We start from the raw sequence: 17,019 nt of genomic DNA, 5'->3' as shown, positions 1-17,019 counted from the left end.
CTTGTCAGTTTCAGCCGCTGTAGATTTCGACCAATCGATAAATGGGGCGTGTAGATTTCAGTCTGGCTGTTTCTATAGAGCTATGAATTAACTATAAGTTTCCGTAAGAAATAGAGGGAATAATACTTGGGAGATGTAAATATATAATGACATACCTTTTAATCGGTTCGATAAACAATGAACAAGAAACAGAAATGGAATCTTTACTTCCTGGTAATATGTGAATCTTTACATTGAGTCCTAAATATCTTTAAAAAGTTTCAGAAAATTCCATGCAGCGGTTTACGAAGGATTAAAACAGAACCAACGGACTGAGTGACTAACGGACGTGTCAAAAACTTTATAACATACATTATACGATATAAATATTTACATCTACCGAATACCAACTTTTAAAAAATCTCGGACTGCACGAAATAATCATGATGCTGTCATACTCAAATTCCCATACAAGACGCGAATTAGTCATGGATTTTTCTGCAATGCTACCTTCATACCCCGAACAAATCACAAAAAAGAAAGCATTTTATTGTTTAAGGTATTCATGTATAATGGAGGGATATAGAACAATTTTGAATCATTTTAAACTAGTTAAATATGTATTGCTAGATAACTATGAAAGTGAAATGAACCAAATTCGCATGACAGACAACATATAGGGAGCCGGTTATTTAGCACCTAAATTTTTTTTAAAGAGTTATCTCCCCTTGATGAAAAAAAAGAAAATTTTAACTTCGTCAAAATATCTGCGTAAATGATTCATTTTATTTCATATTTTGATAAAGAGAAAGTTTATGCATATATTAACCAAGAGAGTTTTGCGAATTTTAAGTTACTTTTTACAATATCTTAAGATAAGATACGTTGCCCATAGACTTCAATGCAAAATTCCAGGTGTAATTAGTTGGACCATTATCAAAATTTTGAAAATTCCTTTGGTGGAGTATTTTTATTTGATAATACCTTCAAAATGATATCATGATTAAGAATATCGGACCTTTCATTTATTAGGTACAAAATGTGGTCGTTATACATTGAATACCTTAAAATTGTATAGGTCAAGAAGAAAAATATGGTGTAAATATAATGCCACAATTCGTCCGTCTAAAGCTGACCATATAAATTTACAATAGACGTGCATATTTTGTATGTTTTATTCAATATACAATATCAATCCAATGCACGTGTATCCTTGCTTATATATAAAACCAAATTTAACAATGTTTATTGTTAGTTAATACAGTTTTACCCTTTTTTTCAAAAATAATCTCATACCCAACATATTCAACATTTCCCTTCATGAAAAATTTGAGAAATCGTTACTTGTGACGTAATCACTATTATAGCAAACGACTGTCTGGCTCTTTTGATTGCTGATATTAATTTGTGATGGGAGATAATCCGGCAAAGAACCACCGCTTGTTACTGAATCTGTTATGTCTTCATTGCCACAATCATTGTCTAAAACAGTACTAATATCGTCCATACTATATCGCTCGCTACCAACTGAACTGTCGTCTGCTTCGTGTACACTGTTGTCTGTCCCTGTCACTAATTGCTGAAGTTCGTCACAATTTTGCGAATGCTGTGAACTCTTGTATCTAGAACTCAAGTCTGATTTGTAAGCACTTTCTTCAGAGATGGGATTATTTTTAATTTCCAGTAATCGACTGCTTTCCGAAGAATCTGTTTCCATTATTCTCGTTTCTTCACCAAGCGCATCAAACTGAACACATTCAGGGTCGTAGTACTGGTCCGGGACACGCGCGCTGCTCATGATCTGTAGAGGTTGGTAATGAGTAGGCATCTCACTGGTCATGACGCTTCTCATAGGCCCAAATCCGGAGTCATGGGTTTCGCCGCTATGGTTGGTCGTCGATTGAGTGGAAGTAGAGGAGCCGTTCGAACTAAGCACCTCGCTTTCCCTTCCGCTGGTGGTCTGAGAATTTTTTTCCTGCAAGCAAACATAATTTAATAAACAGTCCAGTAAAACAAAATTATATGTTATTGATAAAGCATGGAACTTTAGAACCATTTTAACAAGGTCTTGTTAAAATGGTTCATTATTGTAGTTTATGAAAAAAGAGAGAGAGAGAGAGAGAGAGAGAGAGAGAGAGAGAGAGAGAGAGAGAGAGAGAGAGATTTTGACTTACCAGTACAATTTTAGGTAATTCAATTTCGTCTTTTCCCAGTGTTCTAAAATGCTTCCTGTTGATAGAAGTAAAAACTTTTCTGCACTATCTTAATCATTTACTACTGTCAAGCAAAAAATACCGAAGACTTTATAAAAAATCTTACCACAAGCAGTATGGCACCATAATAGTAAGCGCAATGACCACTAATATTCCCAGAGCGATTCCAACTGCCAAGGCGACGTTCTCATTTCCATTCTGGCCAAGAACTGTAGCAAGAGAAATGATTTTCAAAGTTCTAAGTCAACCATGTTATATAAGACTGATCAAACTAAAATAATTTTTATTGATTAAAATGGTAATACTCCTTAATATAGAATACGTAAGAATTTTGAAGAAACTTGATCGAAAAGGTAAACACAACAGTCAAATTACCAGCTTAACTCTTCCAAACCTGTCCACGATGACATCGAAAGCCACAGTTACACTAAAAATTACAACAGCGTATGAGTTTTTCAAAATACTGCTTTTAATACTTACAGTTTTGCTTTTTATAGATCATAAATTCGATTTGTCGGCTGGGGCCTCTCCCTGCGTCCGATACAGCCCCCACCCACAGTCTGTACTTGGCCGGAGCTAGGCCCCTGATGGTGTAATTCCTCTCATCCTTACTAACGTTCAGAGATTGAGTGGTATCTGTTATGAAAAATGGACGACAATCACATCACGAGACTGTTTTTTGGAACTTCACATGAGATCAAGTCGGGATGACTGGACGAATCATTTCTGGATATCTATAAGGTACTAATACTCGACTTCGCAAGATACATCTTTAAGAAATGTTTCGATCAAAAGCTTTAACAGGTCACCAATTTTTATCAAATCTTTAAATTCTACGGTCTATGGCTGAACATTTTGTAACAAAAGTCTTAAAGTTTCTGACCAGCGTATGAATATCCATTTTATAGATTAATTATACATACCTTTGCAATTCCGCTCAGCACAATATGTAATGATGTATTGTATGACTTGGCCTCTGAACTCCTTACATTTGTATCGTCTCCACGCAATCTTCATTATACCCTGGTCAATTTCCTCTACTATAGATATCACGTCCAGTTTCTCGGATATTGCTGCAAATGTAGCACATCCCATTAATTAAAATTCAATGTGTCATAATATCTATGCAAAAAATGTATAAGAAAACAAATACTAGTCAGGGGTTTGCAATTACCATCGCCCGACGCCCGGGGCTATCGATTTTAGAGGTCGGGCTAGCAAAAACATTAACTGTGGTAGCCCGTCGGGCTAGTAAATCATAACCAGAGTTGGCAAAATATGCCGGTAAATTTGCAGTGTCCTAGTAGGAAAAGTGTATCGCATTGTTATCACAGAGGCATAATATCTGCTCCTTTTAAGTCATGATAGCCTAAAAATTTCTTAAGCATTTTTTTCTATTGCTACATTCTTCTGAGAAAAAACACTCGGCTGTAAGTTTCACACTTTGAAGTTTTACCGACAGTGTTGACCTGACCAGTGGCTAGACGAGATAGTCACGCCTCACTGCACATAGCTTCCGCAGTTACATGTGCAGCTGTTTCAAGTGACATCACTGTAAAATGATTCCTTTTTCTGTAATATGTATTCATTGGCTTTTTTGAATATAATTTTTTTTACAGAGAGAGAGAGAGAGAGAGAGTGAGAGATTACAGAGATATTATAAATTTCTGCACTAACTATTCTCATGAACACATTTTAAAGTGACCTGCTTGGTGAATTAAAAAAAATTCATATTTTGCATATTATTATTTGTGCATTTTCCATTATTTTTAATTTAAATTTACCATTACGTAATTAATTGCATAGTTGTATTTTGTAAATGGAAATTAAACAGGATAAAATGCATGCACACATAGATAGTTGCAGTGATTTTATAGAGTCTGTTCACATTCACAATGTTATGTTTGGGTTTTATTATATAAACGGTACCCAAACCAATTTTGTAACTAAAATGTGAGAGATCAATGAAGTTGAATATTTTTGAACCAGTCTACCACAGAAAACATGCAAGTAATAAATATTTCGTATATTAATAATTATATACTAACTAGTGTCATACAGGGTTTTTTTTTAATAAAATGAAATGTCGACATGTCCGAAATAGTCTGGCTAGTAACTTTGAATCTTGGGCTAGTAACTTTGGTACTCCCCCTGGACTAGTGGCCAAATTTTGTAATTGCACACCCCTGCTGGTAGGGATCAGATTACATACTTCTGTTAGTGAAATGCACACAGTCAGCCCACACTATTCCACTACTACTTCTTACTCCCCCGTAATAACCATCAGCAGCTATTCCGTAAATGTAGTCGTCAACAGTAGATCCGTTAGATACTTCTATTTGAAGCGTTGTGTTGACAACAGCCCCTAACCAATTTAACTCTTTCTGCAATAAAATCATGTTACTCAATATCAATGTTTGTGTACTTTCGGTGGGTGGGGGGAGGGGGTCCATGGATGAGGACCAAACGCTGTTAAGGGAAGCTGGATCTTGCACTGTTGTGAAAATATCATTCTTATAAGAAAGGAAATAATAAGTTCTGGCAGCAAAGTTGTGCACGATGAGCAGAAAGTATTTCTTTAGTCAAGGGGGTAAGAGGACATAGAATAGGAACTTAATGCCACATTTTGACATTGCCATCATCAAGTGTCCTGCTTTTAACTTGTTTATTTATCTGTAACAGAAGTTTTTTTTTCTACAAAAGATTATCAACAAGTTATCTACCTGACATATTCCGTCTATGTTTTTCTTACACCAGACAACAGTGAAGTCTCCATTGAAGGGCTTGTTTCTAAAATCATCAGGATAGCTCCAAGTTAAAGTGACACTTTTAGACTCCTTGCCGTCACTTAACGCTTCCAAGTGGACTGGAGCTCTTGGCCCTAAGAACGAATTATAGAGCGTATGCAATTGAATGTTCTTATGAACAATAGCTTGATAGTATACTAGTATCGCATTTGGCAAGAGCCTATCAGAACGATAACATTTTTTTTCGACATTAAACAGAATGCAATGTATCATCGTACCGTCAGGTTGCTATAGGGACTTTCCAACAAATTCTTTACCAAAAAAATGGTTCTATTCTATTTTCTACCGTTCCAAATGGTTAATATTCTTCTGAATACCTCAGAAATGTATTATAGAAGAAAAGGCATCGCGCCATGAAAATAAACAAATAAAAACTTTGAATTTTAGCATATCATCATTTAAGAAAAACTTACACTGTGATTTCGGCGGTATGACTAACATTGAAGGTTCCATCAACGGAAACTCGTTCGTCTTTTCATTAAATGGTACGACACTGATTTGGACGGTGGCATTTGTGTTCAGTGGTAGCCTTGCCGATACCGAGTCTTCTGCTGCAAACACTGGTCTACTGTGTGCCGATTTTGGCGACACCGGCTCTACTTTGTACCGCATCATGTCGCATCTGTTGTCTTCTTCTTTGATTGGCTTGTAAGCAAAAAAAAAACAAAAACAAAGTTCAATAAAGACACAGTTCTCACCGTGGAATATATTTTTTTTCGAAAATACTTTAAGGAAAAATACCGATATACCAGTACCTGCCAGTAGATTTGGATCTCGCTGCATTCCGGGGCAATACAGCTGAAAAATGACGGTTGTACCACAGGAACTGCCGATGGAACTATAGTGAAGAACAAAATTAAAAATAACATGTTGATGTTTAAGTCGCCATAAAATGCGTAGAAATGTCATGTTGTAATTTTTTAACTTACCGGGTGGCAAAAAATACAAAATTTACAACGAGACTTTTTTGATGTGCCAGAAACAATAAAGGCTAAACTAAGCAAAGCATTTCCGGTTGTTAGCGATTGTCTCTTGCAATCCAAAAACTATACTTGTATTCAAGACAGAATCTTATAGTCTTATTCTTAGATTCTCTTACTCAGACCCAAAAGGAGCCACATTAGACTATTCAAATGAACCATATATATAGCCTACTAAAGATGATAGAAAGAATCATCTCCTTACCATCCTCCAGAGTTCTGGCGGTGGTCATAAACGTCTCAGACCAGAAGCCCTTGACCTCCCCCGAGACAATAGGTATACACGATATCCGGATGTCGTACATTGTGTATGGGGTCAGATCAGTCAGCGTAACGCCCATTTCTTTAGTGGGCTTCATCTAGAAGATATTTACAAAATCAGTACTTGTACATGCATGTGTTGCTTTTAATTACATGTAATCTGAAATAACCTTAAAACGTCAAGGATTTTTAAAAAGATTTCCAATGATAATTCTTAACGTTTAATAACGTATAAATTAATTATCAAAGTAAGAAATAGAATATTCAAGATAAAAAAGGAATGGGTACGCTATTGTAATGGATAAAAATAGAAATTGGATTACAGTTAATAATAAGTTAATAATAAGTTTGAATGCTTTCCAAAAAGTAAAAATGTTATAAAAAAGGAATGCAAACCTATTGTAAATTGTTTGACTGTGATTTGCTTTTGTCAGTAGTTGTATGAATAAAGTTCTTAAGAAATTGGAGAGAACTGGGAGTGATATGATACTCAGTAGGTATGAATATTCAGACCAGGAAGAGATCAATGAGTGGGGGAAAATGTTTCATTCGTTGTACATGTATTTGTTTTTGCACTCAAAAATGGTACAAGAAAGCAAAATTGTAAAAAAACAAACAAAAACAAAACAAAAACAAACAAAAACAAAACAAAAACAAAAAACCTTCTATGATGATGGATACACTTTGACTATATATTACAATACATAAATTTTTGATATATATTTCATATACATGTGTTAATTTCAATAGTATACACATAGAAACATCAGGCAAGTGAAAACCCCTCACCGACAACTGTGACATATGATTTTCAAATACATGAACATGGACAACAAGAAAACGAAACAAAAACAAAGTTAGAAGTAACTAAAAAACACAAAACACATGTATTAACAACACATTCTCAATATCCTATTACCTGATGTTTTTTTTTAAAATCAAATATCAGTTGATATTATTGTTATTGCTTTTTTTTAAGTTGTTGTTAGAATGAAAGCAGCTTGCTGTATTGTTTCTGGGTTTTTAGGCATCCTACACCACACACCCTTTAGATAGAAATCTACACCGACAAAAAAGTTACCCGTGGATCAAAATCATTGATTTCCCGGCTATAGATTTTTTCCTGTAAATTGGCCAGATAATATTCATCAAAGTTGCAATGCATTACCATACAGTAATCATGATGAACCATTCTTAAAACAATCAATAAAAATCCATCGGTGACTATCGAAAGCAACATATCGTTGAGATGGTGACCATCCCAAAGGGCAATGCTTTAATAATTAAATGCACGACTATGAACAATACTTAAAGAATTTGCTTTGACTTTTGCCTTTAGAAAATTTGTTCGACGTCATTGTACATCCCTTCCATACAGTATTTAAGTAAAGTCTTATAAGAAGAATTGCCAAAGAAAGAAAAATGAAATTATTGTTTGAACAAGGATTTTTTAAAAAGTTGCCTTGACCTTTGACTTGACCTAGGAAGAAACTCGATTGAAGGTCACTACACAGACCATGCATACAGACAACCTTTAAGTAAAGTCTAAGGTTGTGCAAAAGAGAGAGAGATAAATTATGGTATAAACAAGGATTTTTACAAAGATTTGCTTATTACCATGACGTATTCATTTGATCTATGGTCACGTTACAACTTTTACCGACAACTTTATTTAGCATAAGCCAGATACGTCCAAGGAGGATAGAAATTATTTTCATATAAAAAGTTCTGTTACGACCTTAATCTATGATCTATAAGTCTGTCCCAAGTTATTGCTTCAATCACTTTTTCATGATTTTTAATAAAAATGCACATACCTGTGAAAGAAGTACAGTTGAAATCGATGAAATGGAAAATATCCAAGACATCTTCATTGATTAATTTTCCTTTTTACAGGAAGGAAAAACAAATTTCTTACGGAGCTTTACAATGGGAAATGTTTACATCTTTTCTCCACTCGGAAGTATTCGGGACACCTCGCGCAATTTTTCAACGTTATCATCCGGGCTTATTAATGACTGATGCAATGCAAAATCCCCGTATACTTTCTATTTTGGGATGTGTATTGAAACCTGAGGCAGATGAGGGGGCGTTTCAAAACAGATAATCTGAACCTAGTTTGACCACAAAGGTATTTATTATTATCGAAATATCAAGCGAAAAGTGGTGGAAGCAAAAACTCGGGACAGAGTATTGAAACATGAACCAAGGTCACTGCACTCCCTTTACTCAAAGGCCTTAGTTGGTGAAATACCGGTATGAACCACATTGTGCAAAAGGGAGAGAAAAGGTATTGTTAAAATCATTTCAACCTGTCAAAGCAAATCAACGACTTTCATAAACAAAATAATCAAATTTAAACTGTTTTGGTTAATTTGAAACCAATGCAATTTTGCAATAAATGTATTGGAGATTTGAGAACATTGCATGCTTTTCAGTTTAATTGCTTCCAGCTACATAAATGAGAGTGCAATATCCAAACAATAAGCAAAGGGAAATAATTAATTAAATTCATTATTAGAAAAATGACTTACTTTCCAATCGTTTTCCCACTGAGACTTGTATTCTATCTTGAACTGAAGTGAGACGTAAGGCTTGGAGTGACTCCACAATAAATTAATTTCCGTTTTATTCACCTGTGTTAAAACGTTTTCGACTTTCGCAGGTTGAACTGAAAAAAGACAATTGAATTCTCATTGTGTTATGTTTCGGTTGATACCGAATAAATCAGAACCCTCTCTCTCTCTCTCTCTCTCTCTCTCTCTCTCTCTCTCTCTCTCTCTCTCTCTCTCTCTCTCACTCTCTCTCTATCTCTCTCTCTCTCTCTCTCTCTCTCTCTCTCTCTCTCTCTCTCTCTCTGAGATAAAGTCGAAAAAAAGATACAAATGCATCGCTTCCCAAACATTCCATTTAAGTACCTAGTTCATCCGTGTTAAAGTAGAACCGTGACGATACGCCTGCATCCGGTCGTCTGCTGTTGGTGATATTGACGACAAACATGTAAGTTCCCCTTCTGTAACTCTCTCTGTCGTCATTCTCTAACATCTTACACGTCAAACATTTCCCTTTGATTTGTATGTGTTTACAAGGAGACAAATGGGTATATCTGCAGAAAATAAAGATCATACTTCTAAATAATGTTACCCATTGTATGAGGACAGGCGCATTCGCAATAAAAGTGCAATTATGCGCTTGAAAGTGACCCACCGTTCACTTGGGCAATACAGCTTCATACAAAATGCCGTTGCTCCAGCACACCTTCATTTTTACTCTGTCCCGTCACATAACACGCCGTAACGCTTTCATACAACACTAAACAATTTCACATTGCGCTAAATCAGCATCACAAAACACGTGGCATTCTTCTCAACGCACGTTTGATAAATTGCAAATGACCCTAATAGGACTCCATATTTATCTCAGAACAGATACATGTCAGAAGCGATTGAAGTTTTCAGAATAAAACGTAAAACAATTTTGAGTGTCCAATAGATGAAACTTACACGCTCCAGTGTAACGTAACGTCGTAGTCGAGGTTAGTAAAATCTGAGATGGAGTCGTTGTATTGGACGGTTACGCTGACGTCACGGGTGTTCCTGTAGATCACCCCCAGGTCCCAGGCACACGTCATGTTTTGCCAGTTGTAGACTAGACAAGAGCCATTTGATACTTTCACCGGGCGATCTGTTGTCAAAAACAGTGAAATTAAACAGTATTTTCCCTATTTCTTCATTATTTAATTAATACAAAGAAAAAAGGTTAAGTGCTTCATTTATCTGAAAAATAAAATACAACATGTACGTATTACAATAATTTAGGCGACAATTAATTTACGGTATTCGTTAAGATAAAAACATGCAAACAAAATTACATTTGTTATAATTATATTTTTGACAGAATTCTTCTGAATGCATTACATGTAAAAAAAAAAAAAATCAAACAAAACACACTGTTCAAAACCTGTTGATTAGGCAAAGCATTTGCATAATATATTGTTTAATATTTGCATTATCAAGCATAATTATAACCATTTTTATTGGCCGATCTCTCTCTCTCTCTCTCTCTCTCTCTCTCTCTCTCTCTCTCTCTGAATTTTTCATATAGTGTGAGTAAACAGTACATAGCTTATTGTTATTGTCGACCAGCGCGCTAAAAAGATATTCAACCAATTCTTGAAGTAACTACAACTGCCGGGGTACATGAAAGTCTAAAGACAATCTGTTCGCTTTAAAAATGAAGCCAAAATTTCGTTCGATCATGAAATGATACATTCATGGTCAAACTGAAGAGTTGAAAAAATATCATAATTTAAATATGTTAACATAATACATAAAAGTCACTTGAAATCAAACGTTGCCACCTAATTATTAACGAAACACTGACTTGGTCTGTTTGTGTATGCATGAATGTGAAAAAATTGCAAATAAAAAAACCCCCAAACACTGACTTCTTGATATTGCGTTTAAAATCAGACAGGTTTTATCAGTACGTAGCTGTATGAACACAATTAGATTTCTTTAGATTTACGAGAGAAAATTCCTCAGACAAGTCATTACGAGTAAATGGATACGAAATAGCACAAATGTTCTCTGTAAATTTCGAGTAAATGGATACAGAATAGCACAAATGTTCTCAGTAATCTTAGCTAAAATATTTTCGGTGGTCCAACTAAAGACAAAAGTTTTATTTTTTTAAAAAGTTAAACAAGGCACGAAGTGCATATTTAAACTATACAATTGTTGACAACAAACAAGTCTTTGAAAACATGCTTTATTATTTTTCTATTTATTTTTTTTTTTTTTTGGGGGGGGGGGGTTGTTTTAAAATGTTTTGTTTTCACCGTTTCGGGATTGAATTTCAACTACTGCGTATCCAACAGTGGTTAAATTGAAACAAAGACAATGCCTAAATAACTTGCAAGTTCTTTTTCTTCCTCTTCTCTCGTTATACATTTTACTTGAAAAAACTTGTTGATAACATTGACTGATGCATGTATAACAACAAACTCCGAGGTCAAGTATCGTAAAAAGTAAAATCGTTCGATTTGGATTATAGCAGAATATAGCAGGCAATATAAAGCACGTCACTTTTACGTCTGCTCTTTGATTAATAAAGCGGTTGATTCGCAAGAACATTAAAACATTTTAACTGCTCTGCAAAAATAAAACCCATCTCGTTATCAAAAAAAAAAAAAAAAGGAGAAACGTACCCTCACAAAAAATTTGCTCGCCTGATAATGATAAATCTCAAACAATTTAATACAATACGTGAGCATTAATATTTGATTTATTAATGCTGTTAATTATACTTTTAGTTTTTATGTTTTTAATGTCGTCCTGAGTGAGTGAGTGAGTGAGTGAGTGTACATATTATTCAAATAGTATTCATCATACAAATATATTGCATGTTAATACACTTCCGGAAATTTTGAGGATTATAAGATTAAATACACTGCACATGGATTAAATACATGTACATGCTTTTAAGAGCAAACTTTAAATACCAGTATATAGTTTTCATTCATAGGCATAAAGCCTAGTAAAGTATTTCGACAGAGGGTCCCATTAATATTCTTTCCATCACATTTAAAAGTCAGAAGAATTCGGGGCCATAAAAACTTATACGATCTCAATCTTACTTTTCCTCCGAGCCCATATGTATATATCGTATGTAAATTGACATTTATCGAGATCAAAAGTGACACAAGTTTAATGGCCTCCACAGTCAAATCTCTGTTGGCCAGTTGGTGACTACCATTACAACATTAGAGGTTTCTTTATCGTGCCAGTGACTATACCGTTACCCCAGTTCTTAATGACACACGAGACGTTCCTCATTTTTATATAATTTTCTATGATATTTTATTCATTATTTATTAACATTCAAACCTGTTAATTCCCAAAAATTCAGGGTACATCACCATGCTCTTTTCGGAGCTAGAATATTTTGAATTTTTCTTAAAATAGCATGCAAAATGCATTTGAATGCTTATAATTAAAGCCATATTAATCATTTTCAATTGAACACTTTTATATATAAAGAAAAAAAAAGAATCATATAAAATATAATTATAAAATTACTAAGTGGAAATCTTCACATTGTGAAGATAGGAAAAAATGGAAGATAGGTCGCGTCTGACCTTAAAAAAAGTTCGATTAGAATTCTCTAGACAATACGTCCAGGTGAGCTAAAATAAGGATGGAAAAATTGCGGAGAAAGTAGGTCGGCCATGATCATTTCATTACTTCGTGTTCGGTCATAAAACTCGTATTAATAGTTAAATAACTTTTAATAACGCAATGTCTAATTTGGAAAAGTATTTTCGTAACTACTTTCCAATAAATAAATGTTATCAAGGGAATTGTTAGGAAGAAAAGACAAATTGGCGCAGACATGCATGCAGTTAAAAAAAAACCAGGCACATGAAATACATTTTCTTACTCTCTATATTAAGGTACCGTCGCACTGATTTGCCTTTGCACAACCGGGAAGTGCAGTTATACCACAAAATCGCCACTCTTTCTGGGACCGAATTAACAGAAACAACATCTTGTGCGTGTGCAGTGACAGTGGAGTTGTCATTGTCTATGACATAGCTTGAAATATTCAAATTTTGCTCATTCCAGTTTCTGATTGAGACGTGATTTTCAGAGCCAGAGGTGTTGTAAACAGTCCGAAATCTATAAAGCGTGCAAGTTAGATTTGTCTCTTCTCCTAAGAATATATATAAAGGATCTGCAAATATAATAAAGAACAGAATGAAAAAGCAAAGATATATAGAAGAAGACACACGTGTAGTGACCTCAAATTGCAGGTGCAAAAACTAAAAAAAAAATCTCCTGAAATAAAATATACACTGTAGAGTGCAATTTTTGAAGAAGAAAAAACCCCAATTAGAACCAATTTAACAAGACATTGGGCTTCTGGTAGAACGTAACTACTAGTATTTCTTGCAAATAAAACAAGTTAAAAATGACGCTGGTTTCGAGTAAAATTATGCTTAGATTGCATAGTCGTAGCAAAAGACAGGCCTACGTCACATTGCTGTTTGAATGATACAGATGCCCTAATTTCAAACTACAGTAGGTGCAAAACAAACGGTGCATGGCGGGTTTGAGGCACTGGGATGAGGATTGCGAGAGTTTACTTAAGCAAAGATGATTTAAAATTAATTCAATGACTTCATTTATATTTACACCCCGGTTTTTTATCTTCTTTTTTTGTTGTTGAGACCATAGTCTTAAGAGTTAGGTGTGGTTGTTTTGTGATCAATTTTTCTTTTGAAAATTCAATAAAGCATTTCAATGAATTATTGTAGGACAATCCACAATAATTTCATAATTACAATATTCATACATTTCCGTATTTTTGTTAAACTGCTCAGATATGACATCGGTTTTTTTCTCATAAAAGGGCAGAACATATGAAATTGTTTTAGGAAAGAGGAAGTTTCTGATAAAATACCAATACACAAGCATTTCAATACGCGTACAAGAAAATCATTAATTAAAGTAATAAGTAGATGGGATTTGGGGATGTGTCTCGGCTAACTCACTCCCTTTTTCGATCCACCTTTTTAAGAATACTTGCCACGATTGTAATATTGTCTAAACCTATCAAGCCATCAGACTTAGATCTGAAATCTTGAATACGTAGTTAATCTCTTTCATAGCTTCAATGAAGTACTCGTCCGCTGCACAGATTTTAGATAATAAGCTGTTTGCATGATGTATGCATTATTTGTATGGAGTTGTCCGCCAGATCGCGGGATGATTTGATCCATGGCGTCGTTTATACAGAGAAAATTTCGAAACGTCTGCAATATTATTCAATATATAATTTAATTCTCTAAATGAATACGCTATATCTACTCATGCACATATGTATAAATCACCAACAAAGAAAACGGAAGGGCCATTCATGGTTAGATTGTAGGAGAATGCAGGAGGTGTAAGAGTTTATTAAATTTTAAATATTAACATGATACATGTTTATATATACTAAATATATCAACGAGTGATATCTACACTGAATGTTTTCACTGAAAAATCGCATACACATTTTATTTGATCAATCGCACGACAGTTTTGGTTCATTGAACTTTTAAGTTTTAGGATTTAAAAAACTTTTCAAAAGCTTAGAATTAACTTCCTCCCGATTGAATAGGACAATCCCAGCAAGTGTGTTTTAAATGGGACACTGTACAGTTCAATTAAACCTACAGACTTGCACATGAAATGCGGACAATATAAAGATATTTTTTTTAAGAAAGAGAAACGGTCATATAAGCTTTTAAGGTATATATTTTACCTCCATCCATCCAGAATTTTATGTCATTGGAACAAGTCTAGGATAATGTATCTTTAACAGATTTTTAAAGGGGGAGGGGGTTAGGAAGTGGGTTTTTACGATGGTCATACATAAACTCGATCATTGATAAAAAAAAAATTACCTACATGTATACATTTGAATATGCGTAAACGCGTATTATCTAATAAAATAATATAGGTAATATGATGCAATAATAGTCGTTATAATTTTTAGCAGAATAGAATTTAAAAAAGAAGAAAAAAGATATATAATTAATAAATAAGAATATACTCCTATACTACTTTGTCACCCCAAGCGCACTTACCCGTTTTTAAAGTTAAATTGCATTGATCCTCCGAAGTCACAAACGTAAAAATACACAAAAATAAAACGATTCGAAGTGTGCACCTGAATGCTTTCATGCTTCTCCATTCACGTACTACATGTAAACAAATACACATTATGTACACTGTACAGCAGTATGGACCAGCAGGAAGTATATCACTCACGTACATGTACTAACGCAAAAGATCGGTTGGGTTTTGGGGGTTTTTTTTCAACCGAAAATTGAGCGATGTGGATGATTCCGCATAACCAACATGTCCTAATGTACCTTTGTAAGATTATTATTGTGTTTTCACGTACTGATAAACATATTGATCTCTAACACGTCGGAGAACCATCCAGAGGACTTTAAAAAACACATGCGGCTTTTAAGGTGTAATGTCCCTCTGATAAGAGAGATAACTCCTGTAGAAAAAAATTTCACTTTGTTTCTGTTAACTCACAATTATTAAAGCATGTAGCAACAAGGGAGGCGCTGCTGGGCCCTAATTTTTGTTTGAATGCGATATTTATTTAAATTCAAATAAGAAAAAGAACATTTTAACGGAATGAACTCCAACTTTTAGCAGGGGGTAAAAAAGTAAAGAAAGCATCTACGCAAAATTGCAAGAAGCGAATCATATTGATCAAATTTTTATGAGGCAATATCTACATGTATATCCCTACTCCCCACAATTGATTAATTTATTTAAAAATATAACTAAATTTTCTTTAGTAGTTCAGTACATGAACAGTACATATTTGATGTTTTAGGCCAGAAAATTTTTGGATGGAAAAAAGGTTTTATTTCTCTATTTATAGCTCGCTCACAGAGGTGAATGAATTATAATTGAGAAAAGTGTGGCCAAGACAATTGCAAACTTTCAACTTAGTAACTTATCATCATTTGAAACTTATAGCATTTCCTTTGTTTAAATCTGGATATTGGAGTTTCTATTCTGAGAGAGCAGATATGGGAAATCAAAATCTAAAAACCAATGTCACATTTAATTCAAGACAGTATACCACTATATGGAGATGATACCAATTACTGGAAGACAATTAATTTGATTTCCATTTGTGTTATGACAAAATGCTCTGGTTTACATTTTTAGCATGTTTAAAACATAATGATATGGATCCATTTACTATTATGTTATCCAAACTTAAAAACAGAAAATCTTTTCTGAAAAATTAGAAACTGTGGCAATTTATCATGTACTGTATGTAAAACATGTATGTAAAACCTTCAATAGTCGATGATAAAGAAAGGTAACTCTTGCTGATTGAAGCATTTTTTGTAACAAACCTATACAATAAAATGTTATTCTGATCTAAAAAGCAGCGCTTCACTATGTTTTGTAATATGAATTGGCAATGTATATAACTATATATTATTTTCATATAAATTTAATATTTTTAATTTCATGCTGCGATAGTAAAATTTTGCCTTTTTTAACCACTATGTCTAGTTTTCTTCATATCATGATTTGACATATTATCAATTTTTGAAAAATCTAGCAGCGCTTCATTACTTCAACTTTGTTTCATTTGAATCTATTGATATTGACTTTGATGAAAATCAATATGAAATATTTTAAAAAATATATGGTGAAATTAATAGACAAAAGCCAATTTTAAACTATCAAATGTTCAATAATTATATTTCTAATGAATTTTTGTACGGTATATTGAAGATTTAAGATTTTGAAATACTAGTACATGTATTTATTTTAAAATATATTGTTGGGATCAACAACCTAAATGATTTGTGTTAATTTTTTTTTGGGTGTGGGATATTTATTTATTTAAAAGATGAAAAGCTAGTTCATCATTATAAATCACTCAGCTACAGTATTTACAACAAAATACTTTTTGGTAGTAAATACGGGCCATGAAAGTAGAACCATTTTAACAAGACTTTGGACTTTCAGTAGGATGTAACGATCTATTTTTTTTTGCGTCAAAACAAGTTAAAATGACGCTGGTTTCAAACGAAATATACACCGATTGCGTAGTCTTCGCTCAAAAGCCAGACAAATCCTGTTGATTTCAAAGAGCCATGGCTGAGTAGCATACAATGAAATAGACAGGCCTATGTCACACTGCCGTTTGACACAACTTCCCAAAGTCCAAGTTTTTGTT

General features: G+C 33.9%; 1 protein-coding gene across 3 annotated transcripts; it reads right to left on the bottom strand.

Moving 5' to 3' along the window:
• Nucleotides 1–788: 788 nt before the first annotated feature.
• On the bottom strand, nucleotides 789–15,186 carry LOC128166688 (uncharacterized). Of its 3 annotated transcripts, XM_052832002.1 has the most exons (16): nucleotides 14,876–15,186; nucleotides 12,682–12,975; nucleotides 9,744–9,924; nucleotides 9,159–9,346; nucleotides 8,775–8,911; nucleotides 7,322–7,363; nucleotides 6,185–6,338; nucleotides 5,755–5,837; nucleotides 5,413–5,644; nucleotides 4,916–5,073; nucleotides 4,405–4,576; nucleotides 3,116–3,265; nucleotides 2,673–2,828; nucleotides 2,299–2,401; nucleotides 2,154–2,208; nucleotides 789–1,954 (listed from the first exon to the last, which is right to left on the bottom strand). In XM_052832002.1, exons 1-16 carry the CDS (start codon nucleotides 15,063–15,065, stop codon nucleotides 1,298–1,300), a joined length of 2,952 nt encoding a protein of 983 aa, XP_052687962.1. In that variant the 5' UTR covers nucleotides 15,066–15,186; the 3' UTR covers nucleotides 789–1,297. The 3 variants fall into 3 exon arrangements, with proteins under 3 accessions (XP_052687962.1, XP_052687963.1, XP_052687964.1); XM_052832003.1 differs by lacking the exon at nucleotides 7,322–7,363; XM_052832004.1 differs by lacking the exon at nucleotides 12,682–12,975 and having other exon boundaries at nucleotides 793–1,954; nucleotides 14,876–15,185.
• Between the last annotated feature and the right edge of the window lie 1,833 nt (nucleotides 15,187–17,019).

The sequence above is a fragment of the Crassostrea angulata genome, chromosome 10, assembly GCF_025612915.1.
Source record: "Crassostrea angulata isolate pt1a10 chromosome 10, ASM2561291v2, whole genome shotgun sequence".
Lineage (NCBI taxonomy): Eukaryota > Metazoa > Mollusca > Bivalvia > Ostreida > Ostreidae > Magallana > Magallana angulata.
This window is presented reverse-complemented; position numbering and strand designations above follow the sequence as displayed.